Source organism: Larimichthys crocea, chromosome III (assembly GCF_000972845.2).
Source record: "Larimichthys crocea isolate SSNF chromosome III, L_crocea_2.0, whole genome shotgun sequence".
NCBI lineage: Eukaryota > Metazoa > Chordata > Actinopteri > Sciaenidae > Larimichthys > Larimichthys crocea.
The window spans coordinates 12,496,286-12,513,400 of NC_040013.1; the positions used below are offsets into that span (position 1 = coordinate 12,496,286).

Below are 17,115 nucleotides of genomic sequence, written 5' to 3' on the forward strand. Positions count from 1 at the left end.
CATTATCAGAATTTTCATGTTACAAAATGAACATGTCTAGATTTTCTTCAGAATTTGGACTTTATGAATGATCTGGTTTTAGTCACAAGCCAGAAACAATACTACATGACCCTAACTGAAAAGTAGTTTGACTGCTGACAACAGAAGAGAAAAGAATATACTCCAAGAAATTCCCTCCATTTCCTCAGATTTTCTTATTTTGTGACACTCAAATGTTTCCTGTGGGCTGCCACAAATCCTTTAATTACCAGACGAATCATGCAAAATGGTTGTGGGTTAAATCTGGTTACAGCCAAACTCATGTAAATGCTTTAATCAAACTATTATCTTAATCTGGTTATTCACAATAATTGGGTTATAGTGTGCAAATAAACAGACAGCAGTGAGCGTAAAGATAGAGAGAGGAGGAGAAGGAGAGTGAAACTCTGCCTCAGGGCTAGAGAGAGGAGGAGAAGGAGAGTGAAACTCTGCCTCAGGGCTTAAATGGTCGGAATAGGAAAGCACCCAGATGGCAAAGCTGAGCATGAGGGAAGAAACGGTGTAACATGTTATGCTTCATTGAAACAAGCGGGGCCATACAGTGGAGTTTGCATTCATTTGAATCCTTGTGTGCTCCATTAACGCTTGATGTAATGATGTTAAATAAAATAATGCAGTGGAGAAGCACACTGAAGTTTGAGGATGCGTTGCTGCTGTCAGTGAATAAAAAAAAGTTAATTTCCAGATTTATGAATTTCATAAGAAAATAGATAACATCTCTTTAGACCGCCAGTAATTGTGATTGTAGAGCCTCCTAAGCCAAAATAGATAAATGCCACAGATTATGTAATGTTTCAGAGGTAATTTAAGAATCATATAAAATGCTTGATGGGTGTTTAAACATGAATTTTATCAATCAAAGACCATATGATCCCCCATATACACTGCATCTAAACATATTTAAGGATCATACACATACTATTCCTCGCACCCCTCAAACAACAGATCCAAGCATGGCACCAAATTAAAATTTTAAACTTAGTGCAGCAGTAAGTTTCTCATCTTTTCACTGTATTCCTGATGATCACAAGATGGTACGGTAACAACAGCTCAAAGGGCAAAAGAAGAATTACAGTATTTTCTGCAGTAATGAATGTATCAGAAGTAAGCCAGTGAAATGAGTTCATTTACAAGAAACTCCGTCACACCGTCACTCTCTGCAGCTCTATCAATAAAACACTACACAACAGTGAAATAAGATTCAAAGACACAGATGTGTTTTTCAGGTATTTAATAAAAGTCATTTGGGCTACTGCTCTTACATTTACAGTTGAGACATTCCGCAATTATTCTGGGTAACAGTAACATGTCTAGACCATTTTGTTTATTTATCTTAATGTTTACTTTGTACAAAACAAAAAGGCCAACATTATTTTTCTCTGTATAAAAAATATAAGTTAATTTAAATTTAACTCTAATTAAGAAAATAACAATAGTAATAATAGCAATAATAATAATCATCAATAATAATAATAATAATGATAAAGATCATAAGCTAAACATAGTGCAGACAATGGGATATAACTGGTGCTGAAAAGTAGAAGGGACAGTGCAGTGTTATGGACTTAACCATGTTCTCAGGTGGGGTTGGAGGGGTGGGGGGGACAGTCAGAAGCTTTCTCTCTCTCGCACGCACACACACGCACACACACACACACGCACGCACACACACACACACACACACACACACACACAGCACTCATACTTACATACAAACACACACACAGTGTACACACTCAGTCGGAAAGTGCATGACTGCCATTCAGTTTAGCACCATCAGAGCATACATCTCAGTCTGTACAAACTAATTCCTAGATTGTACACAGTATACACCTATTACTGTATATGCAAAATTATATATAAACTTCAGTTTAGGTGCATGCTAATTGTTGCTCTTGGTTGAAGCTTACTGGAAGCAATTCTGAAAAGTAAGACAGAGCACATCATGGAAAACTGCCACCACCGAGGATCTGCAATCAACAAAACATTCATCAAGGTATACATTCACACCATTGGAGGGGGCCACAGTACCAGTCGTAAAAACAAATTATCTGAGCGGTAATTTCAGTCTTGAAGGGACCATCTCCACTGGAATGACAGTTTCAGACAAAACATTTGTCTTTTGGAAGATCTCGGAAACTCATTTGGGAGAGTCTAAATGTACCCCCTCGCATGATGTTGGAGAGTCAGCATAAAAGGAGGAGGATTTATTTCCATCGACAGGTCGTGGATGTGAGGGGGAACTTCTGTGACACACCTGATATAAGTCGACCAACATTTCTGAGTTGCAATCCCAGAGATAGACATGTGATGCACTTAAGCTTTACAGGTTTGTCATTATGGGGAAAATATAAAGCTGGCTGCTTTTGAGACGTCTGTTGAGCTGCTGTGCCTGGCATCAACAGCAAAATGTGTTCAGCGTCATAAACGGTTCACTCTACAGATTTGACAAAGAGAGACTGTATAGGCTACAAATTATTCCACCCTTCACCCTTTATTTAATTTAAAGCTCAATAGTTCACGCCTTAATGTGACTTAAATGAGGGTGCTGTTTGGACATTAAGTAACATGTAAAAAGTTTGTTAATAATCCTAGGACACTTAGCCAATTTCTGCATCATCCTCATTTTACTTGTGTTTTATTCATGGTTGAAGAAATGATTACTGTTTAATGAAGAGCAACCAGATTGTAGTGTAAAATAATTTATGATGTGATAGTGGCGTGAAGATTATTATGAGTGGAAATTCAATTGTATGCAGTCTTGGTTCACTGTAACTGATGTGAAAGGGCTGCTATGTGTGCATCACGCTCATTTTCCATCTTACTAACATCACTGTAACTGCTGGTCTGGGATCAGATTCTGTAATCAGAGGAAAGTACTATGCAGCAGGTTCCCAAATGTCATGGGGGCCAGGGGCAGTGCTGTGGGGTCCACTTCAGAGAGAAACATTATGACTCTCTTGTGACTGTATTCACAAGTGTCGATATTATCTTAACTCCTCTTGTCACAGTTTGTCCATGTTTTTTAGAATTTTGCTGCGGGGGATTTCTGCCATCTCCACCTAGAATAGGCTGTATGTCTTTATTCAAGTACTGCAAAGGATTTTTGCTCAAAAAGTAATAAAAAAAACATTCTGACGTCCACCTTCTCAGTAAGATGGCGTTACATCATACATCTGCTCTACACATTCCTTCTGTCTCTGGGAATACCTTGCTAAAGTAGTGCGCGTACGATAAACCTACCACAGAAGGCAAACAGTACCATTTTAAAATAAAAGCCTGAACCGACAACAAGATTTCACATATTCTAGCCTGTGAAAGGTTCAGAGTAAGGCCTCTGTAAATACAAGACCATAAAAGAATCAGCTCAAATAAAAAACAAGTCATAAAATAACATAAAATAGCTAAAATAAAACAACCAAAACGGCACAAGTCCATTCTACCAAATGAATTCCCAAGCTGAATGGATGTAGGGTGATGGGTTGAAGTCCCTCCCCATCGGCTGTTTGTCAGTCTGTGGGATCGGTGAAACCGTCAGTGTTGACACCTCCGTCACCCAATGAGGTAACTGTGTGTTTTTCAAAGTCAAGTCGCCTTTAGCTGATCCGTCTCCTGTTAACACAGGATGCGGGTTCTTTCCCCTACAGAGTACCAGGTCCATGGCAGGATTCAGGTTGTATTCCTTTGGTGGGCCAGAAACCACTTTGGTAGTCAGTTGTCCACCTTGACTGGGCCTGAATCACAAGGCCGGCTGGGCACGATGTCCTCCGCCTCTCCTCGCGATATCTTCTCCCACTGGCCCAGGTTGTCCCTGCAGACACAAAACAACGCCATCAGATTCAGACACTGCATGTCATAATTTTCTTAGTGCAAAGACTTTAAGATCATATTAGCATGAATCAAACTTTATTTTTTTAAAACATTTATTATATTTATTTCTGAATGATTTTTCCATTAAATACTGATTATATTAATGGTCTTTCGATGAAACTATTATCAGATATTTGTATATAGGTTTGTAACCGCTGCTGTTCTTGTTGAATGAAAATGAAATGCACCACACTGTAGCTATTGATAGGGCTAGTTAGTTAGCACACAGCATTATAACACTTTGCTGCCACAAGGGTGTGCATCTGATGCTAAAACTGGTATGGACATTGTTAGAGGCAGCTGAGATCATGCAACTGTAGCAACTATGTTAAGCCAGAAATATCAACACGATCCATATGGTTTGGATGAGATCCATATTAAATGTCAACAAATCAAAACAATATAAAAATTGTATTAAAGCGAATCAAAACACCACAGCCAGGCAGCAGTGTAATTCATTAGTCATCTGCAGTAGCGGTCCCATCAGTTCTTGTCGTCACGAAGGTAACCTCTCCCCTCTGTGCTATAATCAAGCCCGACATAAGAGTGCAGAAAGTGCTGCCCTTTGCTGCCATTCCATTCAATTAGCCAGCCTGATGCAGTTTACACATCTGCGGCAGTCCCACAAAAAGCAGCCGGGCTCCACGGGGTCTAGGCCTGCTGCCCACCCAGAGCCCAGTGCTGACGTACAGCCGGGACTTAAATATTACACTGCTTTACTTTGTTTGCATTCCCAAGGTCACAACATTTCAAAAACCAGTGGGTTACCCTGGAGGGATGGGGACATGTGCATGTCACACCATCCAAACACACACACACACACACACACACACACACACACACACACACACACACTGACAGAACAACTGTTTCCTGTAAGTACACTGTACTCTATATGGCAATGTGTTGAATATGTTTCCAGCAAGTTTGTTTAATCTAATATCAGTACAGTAGCATGTGTGTGTGTGTGTTTTGCTTGTATTTATAGTGGAACGCTTGGAATGTGCGACTATACACCACACATTTACACGCACACTACTTATCACCTCTAATCTTATTTGTCTGGCTAACGGCTGCTGGTCAGATGAGGCCAGTACACACATAACTTGTCGCAGGCTGTTGTCAGTGCATTTATTGACCATATTAGACGTGAAGTCAGCATGACCGTGCAAAGAAGTTCTTTGATTGTTTTTGACGTATTTCACAAAAAGAGTAGAATTACACCAACAGTTATTACATTTTTATATTCCTCACCACATATCCTGAATATGTAGTCTGTCAACTGTTGCTTGGCTTTTTGTCGCACATGGTGAAGGACGAGACTCTTTTACTCTCTTCCTTTAAAACTGTAGCTTTCTAATACTCACTTGCAGGCTTTTAGAAGAGGACTGGATGGAGGGAAAAGCTCTGCTAGGGTCGTGTAACATGGAATTGCAACAGCGTTGTAGAATCCCACCTGAAGAAAAGACAAAAGATAAACCATCAGAAATAATTCGGCAGAAGAGGCAGGTTTATATACAGTTTGTGTTAACATATTTGGAAACAGAGTAATGCTATTCTGTTTGATGATCCTTGGGCCACAAAGCTCAAAAAATATATAGTTCTGAAAAGTATTTAAAATAGTAGTTCAGAGCTTGTGCCTGTGATTTGCTTATTTGGTGACTCACATACAGTATATTAATGACTGTAATGGCCCGCACACCCACACAGGAGTTTTCAATTACTTGGCTGATTAGAGCTCTAGTCAGTCGAAGGTGGGTGGAGCCAAGCTGGAAATTAGATGATGTCAACAAACTGTACCAATAAAAATAAATGTATAAACTGTCACGCCCCCAAACAGGTGCTACAGAACCAAGAAGAGAGGGAAGGAGCTGTCAGTCAAGAGTCTGTACACGCCCACATAGACTGGAGAAGAGGTCTAATAAGTGAAAACATCTGTGTGGGTGGACTGTGCGTGTGGAAGTAAGTCTCTTTTCATTTTTGTTTGCTTCATTATTATTCCAAAAATGTTATATATGGCCATTATGTGTAATAAAAACAAAATTCTTACATTGTTATACTATTATGAAATACCCTTAACGACATTATTATAGTAGCTGACTGTTGAGAGTTACTGGCAGGCCTTGTTTGTTAAACTATAAATGGGACACAGGTTCAAACGTTCAACTCTTATTTATCTATTTAACTCTACATACCCTCCGTATTTATTCTACATAATCAGATTGGAGAAATTTCAAATGTTTGAGGTGCGTTTGAGGTCGAGAGTAAGTACGAGTGAGTAAAAGTGCTAGTCTTACTTGGCCTTGGGGAACCTCGTCTTTCTTGTCTCTGTCCATCATAGGAATTGGCTGCAATCCAATCTTCTTCATCTCGTCTCCCTGATGAACAAAATAATTATTATTTTTGTGGATTGTGGCAAACGTCTGGCCACCACACCACATTTTGTGCCTCATAAATTGTAGGACAGTTTGTTTTTAGCAGTAGTAGCAGTCTGTCCTGTACTATAAAACTGTTTCAACTCCAGCACTATCCCACTGTACCTCAGCCCAGAATTCAGCATAGATGTCGTTGGCCGTGAGTCGTGTGATTTGCCATTTCTTGGTAACAGAACACAGGTCACATGCTGTCATCATCAGACCAATCACACGGTCCCTGAAGGGGAGCAAAGCCAGGTTATAGCCATGCGGAAAAGCTCAATGTACCAGGTCTGTGTTTCTCTTTGTGATGCCGTGAGATCCAGATATGGTCCTGACCTAACCTGTGGACCAGTGCGAGTAATCGTGACCTGACCTGTGTGAGTGGTTGTTCAAGTCCAGCGCGTGTGATGTCAGAAGCTCTGTCAGCTGTTGGTGGTTGTTGAAGTACAGGGCGAGGTCTGTGGCGATGATGGCCTTCCGGATGATCTCCAACACCTGCTCGTACTCGCTGGAATTCAGGTTGGAGAAAATATTGTGCCCTTCCAGCTATGAGAAACAAAGAGATCAATAAAAAAGCAAAAGCTCCACTTATGAGGCGTTCAGCTCAGCTAGGCTACAACAGGTTGTAATCTCACAATCATGTCAGGGTTCAAGGCCTGCCAGCAGATCCTGGAGGTTACACAAGAGGGCACTCAGAACTAAATCGTATGATCCTTTCAGTGGATTAACAGTGTGCATGTGTTTAAACATTAACTAGAAATTACATGTTGATTTAATATTTCTACTGGTACGGGATGCATGCATGCAAATGAGAAGGTTTCTTTCACAGAGAGATAAAACATAAAGTAAAAACTCCAAATTCAATCCAATTCAGATGAAGCTGCAAGTATGCCCTGTGGTAAATATGAGTTTTTGAAGCTGCCATTTGCATAAATTGAGGACATCATTTTACTATGTTTTTAAATGGCCACCTGTCATGGCCTGTTTTCTCCTTTGCTGATGAAGTTTGTTCACATATGGCACCATTTTTGTGATATTGTGCAGTGTTCCCTTTCTTTTCCCCACCGTCTGCCCGTAAGCGAGTGATATTCTGATGCGCTTAAATAATAAAAAAGGTCAAAACATGTTATGCAGATCACATAATTTGATACTGAATATCATAATTTAAATGAAGGTCAATAAAGTTCTGCATAGTGGAGCTCTACCTGCAGGATGGAGACTGTCTGAGAGAAGTGGTGTTGCTCCATGGTGGAGGTAGAGTACAGAGCTGCCAGTGGATGGTCAAACTTCTGCAGGTACGTGTTACTGTACCCCCGATGGTCCAGATCATGGCACAGACAGGCTATCAACAGACCCTTTTTCTGTAAACCACAATGAGAAGATAGAAAAGAAAAAAATCACAAAGGACCAAAGACACTTTTAATTTAATTTATTTTTGTCTTGGAGCAGTAAAACCCAGACCCAATAAGAAGCAGACCTCTAGCTCTGTGAACATCCCAGAGGCTTTCTGCAGGATGGCGTACATACAATGTGCCACCGTCACTGCGTGCTTCCAGTTGTGGTAGGGCACACGCCGGTAGTTCTTCCGTACAGACATGGTGAACCGACACAGCTTCTCCAGCTCAAAGCTACACACGGAAAGAAAGGATGATTAAAAAGGAATCATCACAAGCTTTGCTGACGAACTGACACTGAAATCGTTATGGCCCAGTGACACCTCACCTGGTCTTACCACAGGAGTTATGAACCATGTAGATAAAGACAGCAGGCCAGATCTCCTCAAAGGGATTTATGTCAAAGTGGAACCTGGAGGAGGGCGGAAAGAGATAGGAGGAGAGTCTTAAATTAGCATGTACAGCACACAGAGGGACACATGAGGGGACTTGCCCAGGTCTGGACTTTGTCATCGTCCCTTTCACAGACAACTGGCTGTAGACCAACTACACTCAGGGTCACTGCAGAGATAGTGACCGTGGCGCTGCTCTGAATCTGCACCACTTACGTTTCGATCTCTTTATAAATGGGTGCAGGGAGGTTGAGCTGGGTAAGGGTCTTCCATTCTTCTGACGTGCAGATGCTGTGATAAGACAGTTTTTCCATCGTCACTCTGTAAATGCATTCAGAGTGCCGGATCCTGTGGTACATCTGCAGAGACGCATGGGAAAATCAGAGAACAGGAATTAGTCTTTAAAATGCTGACACTCCAGTGCTATAAATATCATCTTCTGTTGAATTCTTTAAGTATCATCGCTGGGATTTCCAAAAGGGTCAGGCAAAGTTAAGCCATCCGCTACAGTCCTGTATCATATTTTATCTGTGTGTCTCCAAAAAGCGTCTCCACATCTGTTTCTTATCCCTGTCCCTGTCCCAGACAGGCGGGCAGGCAGGACTAAGACAGTCAGGTACATGTTCTAAGCCTCACACCTTCCACCATAAATCACCATAAATCAGGAGCTGGGCCTAAGTGAGTTTCCTAGAGACGCAAGGCATAAATTACAGCTAAACATAAATCCTGTCAGTGGACGGATGCAGACTTGCTTGTCTTAAAATATTAACATGCCTCATCAATTTTAAAACCAACTTTGTGACGCTACTCCTGCGTAAGTTTGTCGCACGAGATGATGGTGAGTCAGGCCTCACAGAGAGAGAGAGAGAGAGAGAGAGAGAGAGAGAGAGAGAGAGACAGACAGATAGAGAGAGAGAGAGAGACAGACAGATAGAGAGAGAGACAGACAGACAGATAGAGAGAGAGAGAGACAGAGAGAGAAAGAAAGAAAGAAAGAGAGAGAGAGATAGAGATAGAGAGAGAGACAGATAGAGAGAGAGACACAGAGAGAGAAAGGGTCTGACAGACAGACCACACAACGCAAGCTTACAGAGTTACCATGATTTATGAAACGTCTGTGTGTTCCATGTAAGGGCTGATTATCACTGCCAAGAAATAAGTTTTTATCCATATTTTGGAGCAATGCACACTTTAAATAGAAGCAGCTGGCACTATATTTGTCAACCTTGGAGGAAAAATGAAATGACTACTCTGACAAATAGGGAAACCCACAGCCTAGTAACAGATGAAACAAGCCTTCCAGCTGTAAGTATGAATTTAGGACGAGGATGAGGCCCCTACGTCACATTTGCAGTTATCTGAAAATGAGCCAATCAGGATCGAGTATTCATGGCCATGAGGTGTTATATAATGTTCACGTCATCTATCTACACTGCAAAAGATAAAGAGCAGACTTGTGCAGACAGACATAAAGAGCATGGTGTATGTTTTCAGATCAGTGAGTACTCACATTTGCACAGTGTAAGGCCAGAGCACAAAAGACAGCAAACATCTTAAAGTTGTTCTCATCAGTTTTAGTGAAGGCACTTCCGCTTAGCTTGTTCACCATCTGCACCACACCTATAACGGTCCCCCTGCTCACGATGGGCATACACAGGATGTTCCGCGTGGTGTAGCCGGTTTTAAGGTCCACCTCTCTGTTCGGGAAGACATACGAAAATATGAAGACATCAGCTTGAGAAACATGTGAATTACACATAAGAAGCGCAACATGTCTTAACTCCTGGTGTAATACAGTAACTAGTGCTTTTATCCCAAATACAGGAGAGTAAGCAAAGACGACGTCAAGAAAGTGAATTAAACTGTCAATAATCACAGATATTAGAAGATAAGTGCAAAAGGCTTATCACAGGGTCTGTGAAATTTTACCGGTTGAACCGTGGGTCTGCATAGGCATCTGGGATATTTAAGACTTCCCCTGTCCGAGCCACTTGGCCAGCTATTCCCTTGTCTATAGAAAACCTAGGAAAGGGAGGGAAGAGAGGACAAGCGAAAAAATAAAAAAAAATTAAAAGTATAATTTACAGCACAAATAGACAAGAAAGAAAAGAATATTAAAAATAGTTAAAAAATCAGCAGGTCATTAATTTTAGCCCTGTTTAATATATTCTCTATTATTGGAATAGCTGTCTTCGTCAGACTTGTTTACTGTACACTCTGGTGAATAAAGCTTTCAGGTGCAGGCCACACGTTTGGATGTGTGGAGATGTGTGTCGTTTAAACTGTTCTGCTCCTTTAAAATAAGCTAATATTAAAGAAGAACACAGACACTGTCAATATTAAATGAGCTATTTAGCACATTGTAAGAGAAAATGGCAAATCATACACACCTAATTTCTTTGGTTTTCCTAAAGACAGGTTTGCCTTCTTTCTCTTCCCCAATATCGAAAAGGTCAGAGTACAGTTCTTTGTTGTTGTGATCTACCTGGAAGAGTGCGCACCTGTCAGCATTCACCAGGTTTTTTGCATATATCTGCAAAACAACACCAGGGACAGAACTTTATTAGCAATATGAAAGTCTGAAAGAACTGAAAAATAAAAAAAACCCACTGAAAAATACATCTAGCACCTGCAACTTTATTAAATCAGACGCATAACTGCAGTTTAAAACATTTTTTTTTTTGGATGGAACAGTTAAATGTAGAGACGTAACATAAACACACACAGTATAACTACAGGTCATTCCAGTTCATTTTAGTGTTTGAACCAGATGACTTGAATGACCTGAGATGACACCACAGTCACAAGGCAACAAAATACATACAGACACAGAGGTGGGTTTCAGTGAAAGAAACAGGAAAATCATGTTTTGCACTTATCAAGATCACATTTCTTTTAGATATGCAAATTAGAACACATATTGCAAGCTGGAAAAAATCCCATCTATTTCAGGTTGAACCAAGTTTAAACATATATTTTAAACGTATTTAGAATGTTTATGTATCTAATATTATGATAATGAACAATTGGAATAATAGTTATGACAAGCAGTATGTCTATTATTAAAATTAGTACCTATTAATAATTCCAACAAGCATGTATTGTCAGGAAACATTAGCTGTGCCTCAGGTATCGAGATAGCCTGTGCATATCTGTATTACAGCAGCATTATTACTCATTAACAGACATAACCTAACACACACTCCCAGGATGTGTAGCCTTGAAGACAATGTGAATGAACACATACTTGCAGAAATCACACTCACCATAATATGTTCAAGTAGAGAATCTATTGCCACAATGTTATCAAAGTATGTTCTGTGCGAAAAGAAGAAATGGCGCATTGAGATGTTTGACAAATGGAAAGCTCTGATGACGTTCACATTCAAGACATGAAAGCTACGTTGCCTAATAAATGCAGTTATTTCTTCTATTGTGTGAGCACAAAAAGTTTTATTTAACGTTTGATCTTATGAGAAAAAAATGAGACACTAACTCACATTAGAGCCCATATCTTAAATTTGTTACACTAAAACAAGAACATGGTTAAAATACACTTTGAATATGTTTTCATCAGCACTCATTTAGTGTTAGATAAACTGTCCTAACAGCAGCTCTTACTTTGACACATCTAGTAGGAAGTCATTGAGCTCAGTCTGTTTGGCGAGGCCTCTGCACACCTAGAAACAAAGAAAAATAGGTAGGTTAATAGGTTGTGACCTCAAGACGTATTACGTGTTTCTCACAGGGCACATACAGCATCCTGCGTGTACTGTAAACAAACCAACTTGCTGCCTACACACTTGGCCACCTACATGAGTTTCAGTAACAACAGAGTGTTTTGCAGTGAGCAGCTAACCCAGGAGTGCAGTGTGATGCTGCAGTGAAGCACCGCTCGCTGAAGCTCAGAGGTCCGCTGTGGCCAGCGCTGCAGTGGGACGCTGCTTCTCTGAGGTGTTATTCTATCTGTTCGTATAAAAACAGCACTGGGGCGTAATGACGTCTACCGGGAGCTGTTTGTTGAATCTATGGCTTAGTTGATTGGACTGAGCCCAGTGACAACCTAGTTCCTGTACACAGTGGATTTCCCCATTAAAAACACCAGTGCAGAACCAGAACAAACAAAGTCACCCAAGAGCAAAATAAGTGGGACGGGCAGGCTTTACCACGTTCCAAGTCTTTAGTGATGTGTTATAGTACAGTATATAAACTACAAAATGCAATTTTAAAAATCAAACCAGTCCCCTGTGGAAGTTTGCTCACCTGTACTTGATGAATGGCAACCGATGCCCAGGCTAAATTAGCTGTTGCAACCTGAAAAAGAAAGAGAAGCTTTCTATACTCTATAATTTTATGTCACAATTTATACAGCTTATAACACAATTTCAAGTTTGATCAGTTCTTATCACATTTTTACACCTTTTTGTATTTCATTCAAGAAGTCTCATAATCACAAAAAAAGCCAGTTAGCTTTCAGATTCAGAGCTAAGAGGAAACAAACAAACACAAACCCTGTAACACTGCTATATCCCTGTGTTTTGTATCGCTGATTAAAAGTGAACCAGCTGGATATTAAAGCTGCACTATAGATATTTTTAAGAAAAAGTGTAATGTGAAGGTGCTCCTAGTGACAATTATCACATGACTCAGCAATTATCACATGACTCAGCAGCTCCTCTTGGCTCTACAAAGCATTTGTGCATCTGTCAGTATATTGTTTTTATGATGAGCAACTTAAATGTTTTTGTGTCAATGTTTTTTTTCCTCATAAACACACTGTATGCTACCTGCCCAGCACCAAATACAGACAAGGTTTGCAATTATCAAATTATAACATTTAGACTCCAAAGAGCCAGATGTTACCTATAACTGTAAAGCAAAGCAGAGCTACGGCAGAGTGAATATTCAATTATTGTACTCAAAATGAATGCTGTTTGTAGACACATCAGCCATATCACCTTAAAAGTTGGTGATATGTCAGGGGTGTGTTACAGCATTTGATATGTGTTTAAATAAATTAAATTAAATGTCGTTTTCTCTTAAGATTTAACAAATAATGCTAAAATGATCAAGTTAAAAAAATACAAAATCAAGGAATCATTGTTATTTTAAATATGTTGTTTAAAAATTAAATGTGAAACTTGTTTGTTAAGTAATTTTCTAGCTCACTGAACTACCATTTTACAGAATGTATTTCATTAGCACCAAGAAGAAGGTCCTCTGAGACAAACAGCATTATTTAGTATTTACCACAATGAACTGAACCCCACAAATCTTAAAGATCTTAAACAGATCCAGATTAAGGTGAATACCAGGCTAACTGTAGTTCTGTGAGCCTTGCTCCAGCTTCCCACTCTTGGTGTGTTTTGTCTGGGTCAGACTGACCTCCTGGTGGCTGAGGTTGAAGGGCTCCTTGCCCCAGTGCCGATGCAGCTCCAGGATGGCAATGAGGTCCCCGATGGCAGTGAGGATGGGGAGGCACAGGACAGAGTGAACATGGATCCCTGAGTCCTGCCCTGTGCCGTCGGGGAAGCGCTCGTCCTGCAACACACAGGTCAGTGAAGGTTTAACAGAGCAGGTTAGTGCCGCTGGTACATTAAGATAAATAGATGACAAATAAGACAAATTGTAACATTTCCCCTCAGGAGGACATGGTGAAGAATTTTAGCTTTTATTTTTAATTTGTCCTTTTTTGAGACTTGGATATTTCTCACCACAGAGCACCTTTTCTGATATTTTCTTGAATTTGTAAAACCCTCCAGAGGCTTTTACAGGCTTTTTCTTGGACATCTCCCCTTGTTCACAGTCTGAAGTCTGAATGAGGACACCAGGCCTTCAGTAGGAAAAGTCCCCCATCATTTATTAAGCAAGCACTGCAGTACGCAAGTGCAGAGCACTGTAAAAGATGCAGGACTAAACAGGAGTCCCCCTAGCCTGGAAACCTGCTGAGTCTGCAAGCTCATGTTTTATTTGCTCTGGCAGATGTGCCTGGTCACCCTCGCGTTCAGGAAGATTTCCATCCAAACTGAATCCGGTTGGGCCCGTCACAATCGTTTATCTAATATGGGCCAGATTTGATACAGAGCACGGCCTTTTTGGCCAGTGAGGCATTTTCATGAGCGACCAAGATGGCTGCCACTGATGTGGAACCGTTTCTGTTGAAATCACTATTGTGTCATTGTTAAACAGCTGGACTAGCTTAGTTACATTCAAATTGTATAGGTACAAGTATATTTTGCCTTGATGGTGCTGACTGCATCGAACCAGGTGGTGATTTATGAAACATAGATGTATGTTTAAGAGATCACAGCTATGCAGTAAACTGTAAATCTGCACTGCTTGCGAGGAAACCTTACCCCCATGATGTCCTCTACTAGCAGTGTTTTGCGAGTCTTGGCAACATGAGCGGCAATGGTCGTCCCAAATGCGATGGGGCCGGAGGGGATGAGGCTTGGAGGGCCATCCTTGGCCCCCGTTGGAGTGAACAAACATAAACTCTATTGAGAAGCATAGGAGAACAGAGAGGGAAACAGAAATGAAGGAAGAAAATGTCAAATACATGCACACAAATGCATTAGTATGTAAACTGTATTCAGTAAATGTCCTCTGCACTTACATTGTTGCATTCTCCCAAGAAGTAAAGTGCAAATCCATCAGCTTTTGTTGCTGTAGAAACAAGAGACATGCAGGTCACAATTAGCTGTCGGTGTATGTCTGTGTTACATTCTCTCATGCTGTCCAACAATAAATCGCAGGTATACCTGAGCATGACAAGGAGACAACAGTCCAGTTACAATCCGATAACAATCCATTAACAATGTCCCACATAACAATGAGGCCACTCTGACCGAGGGCTTTGACTGCCATCCAGTTCATCTCATTCCCAGTCCGCCCTTTCCAGTCCCATTTCACACTAATATATGGGTCATGTTACCATACAATGTGATGACAGGGAGACTGGTGGAGAATACACAGATGATCAAGAAGTTAATGAGTAGTGTGGTTAGGGTGAAATGATCCTTTGGTTGGATTCTTTGACAACATAATAACAAATTAATACGATGCAACATGTCAGACCATGTCAGGGTTTGACCTGATGATTGTTTTTAAAATTATACAGACTGTTTAATTATACGATTTTCTTGTTTTTTAGATCCTTCAATCACTAGTTTGATTTTGGGTTTGCCAACTTGGATGGTGAGAAGAACTATGACTATTCATTCATGAATAATTCTTGATGTTCATCTCATGTTTCCCTTATCATTATTATAAAGTATTCTTTCATGGTATTTGGCCACAGTCTCATAGAGACACGTTTAACATACACAATCACCTTTTTTTTCTCAAAATAAAAATGGATATTGTCAGTATCATTTTGGGTTGTATGACCATGTGTGACATGAACTGAAGCTGAGGGGATCAATACACTTGATCACTTTTACCTGTTTTGATGATGTTGCACAACTCATAGAGCAGGAGTTTGTTGTCTCCTCCAGTGTCCAGACGCTGCTCCATGTAGCTGTTGAGTTCGTACACCACACCCTGCATATTTGTGTCCTGGTACTGCTGGACACAAGACACACATAAATTGCAACTCCACAGCCTTGCTATAAACACTGAGATTGAATTTCAGAATTCAGCAAGCTACAACAAAGAAACAATGTGACAACAAACTACACCCTGCCCTGCACCTGGTCTAAGGTTACTGTAGCAGCTAGATACTAACTCAAATGATTTTTTTAAATTTTTTTTGAATGAATGAGGATTATGTTCCTGCCATTCACAAAGACAGAGCCATTCATCGCAACATTACCCTCCACCCCACCCTTACACTCCCCTTCACTGCTGCATTCTAGCCCAGGGATCCCCCACAGTCCCGAGAGAAAGCCACTGGAGCCCCACAGCTCCGATTAGAGCCCTGGCAAGCCCTGCTGCACAGCCTCAGCTTAGAAGTGTGGTTATGTAAGAGGCAGACCTCCTGCCTTGTACGGGGCCAGAGAGATGTCTATTTCTACGCCTGCAGAGAGGGTGAGGACAGGACGGCAGGGAGAGTGGCGCACTAGAAAACCTCCCCCATGGGACGCCTTCTATCCTCCCACATCCTGTTTGCACAGACGTATAGATGACGCACTGAGGGGTCGAATAGCCCTGTTTTTTTGTTTTTTTTTTCCTGCATGCATGTGTGTGAAGTCCGTTCTACCCAGACCTGGGGCCCTGCTGTGGGTGCTGACACCTGGTCTCTCCAGAGCCTGAACGTGTTAAGATGACAAAGGTGTGAACAACGTATGTGGAGCACAAGGTATCAACTCTTTCCCAGAACTTTCCTACTAACTGTCTCACACGTGACAAGTGTGGCAGTCCTTATAATTCTTGTTAATAATCTATGTGATGCTGACCTGAACACGCACAGAGCTGGGTCCTTTCAGGACAAAGTGTGCAAAGAGTGCACAGGTATGAATTTGTAAACTATTTCTTGCTTTTATTCATATTTTTCCAGTCCGTGAGACAAAGTCATAAAGGCGCTGTACTAAAGAAAGTAAGCGCAAGGACAAACAAAACTGTTGTCAAAGAACATAGTTAATCTGCATCTTAATTAAGTACACCAGGACATATTGCAGCTACTGAAGGACAATATTGAGTTCTGTACTGTCCTTGAATTCATTCAGCCGTGGTGTCCATTTCTGAGTAAGAACTCATTTAGTCACTAAGGTCAGCTTTGGGAATTATAGCACAAGATCATAATATGCGAAACATATATAAAGTGAAACTACATGTGCATTGTCACATAAATGTGTAGTATAAAATTAAGCAATTAACACCTACCCTGCTGACTTCTTTAGCTGATGTGTCATCTGAAAAGAGAAAAAAACACAAAGTTAAAAAAACCCAATCAGATTAGACATGTCTAACAATTAGACATGTATTAGAAATATACCATTTGATGAACTTCATTACATTGAAAATTAATTATACCATCATAATTTAAATAACTTTGGTTGATGC

The 17,115-nt window shown here is 40.6% G+C and overlaps 1 protein-coding gene across 6 annotated transcripts in view; it reads right to left on the minus strand.

Annotated features, from left to right (window-relative positions):
* Nucleotides 1–1,255: 1,255 nt before the first annotated feature.
* Nucleotides 1,256–17,115, minus strand: part of pde10a (phosphodiesterase 10A) — a 54,174-nt gene continuing 38,314 nt past the window's right edge. For 2 of the 6 annotated variants that reach the window (XM_019270215.2, XM_019270218.2), the window contains exons 3-22: nucleotides 16,936–16,964; nucleotides 15,555–15,678; nucleotides 14,729–14,778; nucleotides 14,469–14,609; nucleotides 13,498–13,653; nucleotides 12,376–12,426; nucleotides 11,734–11,792; nucleotides 11,379–11,430; nucleotides 10,503–10,645; nucleotides 10,042–10,134; nucleotides 9,623–9,809; nucleotides 8,329–8,471; nucleotides 8,049–8,132; nucleotides 7,804–7,954; nucleotides 7,532–7,687; nucleotides 6,700–6,872; nucleotides 6,450–6,561; nucleotides 6,207–6,287; nucleotides 5,277–5,365; nucleotides 1,256–3,850 (exon numbers count right to left, since the gene is read on the minus strand). In XM_019270215.2, the coding sequence (XP_019125760.1) occupies nucleotides 3,751–3,850; nucleotides 5,277–5,365; nucleotides 6,207–6,287; nucleotides 6,450–6,561; nucleotides 6,700–6,872; nucleotides 7,532–7,687; nucleotides 7,804–7,954; nucleotides 8,049–8,132; nucleotides 8,329–8,471; nucleotides 9,623–9,809; nucleotides 10,042–10,134; nucleotides 10,503–10,645; nucleotides 11,379–11,430; nucleotides 11,734–11,792; nucleotides 12,376–12,426; nucleotides 13,498–13,653; nucleotides 14,469–14,609; nucleotides 14,729–14,778; nucleotides 15,555–15,678; nucleotides 16,936–16,964 (2,174 nt within the window). In that variant the 3' untranslated portion in view covers nucleotides 1,256–3,750. The remainder of the gene's footprint in view (nucleotides 3,851–5,276; nucleotides 5,366–6,206; nucleotides 6,288–6,449; nucleotides 6,562–6,699; nucleotides 6,873–7,531; nucleotides 7,688–7,803; nucleotides 7,955–8,048; nucleotides 8,133–8,328; nucleotides 8,472–9,622; nucleotides 9,810–10,041; nucleotides 10,135–10,502; nucleotides 10,646–11,378; nucleotides 11,431–11,733; nucleotides 11,793–12,375; nucleotides 12,427–13,497; nucleotides 13,654–14,468; nucleotides 14,610–14,728; nucleotides 14,779–15,554; nucleotides 15,679–16,935; nucleotides 16,965–17,115) is intronic. The other 4 variants (XM_019270216.2, XM_019270219.2, XM_027277508.1 and 1 more) reach the window with 3 other exon arrangements.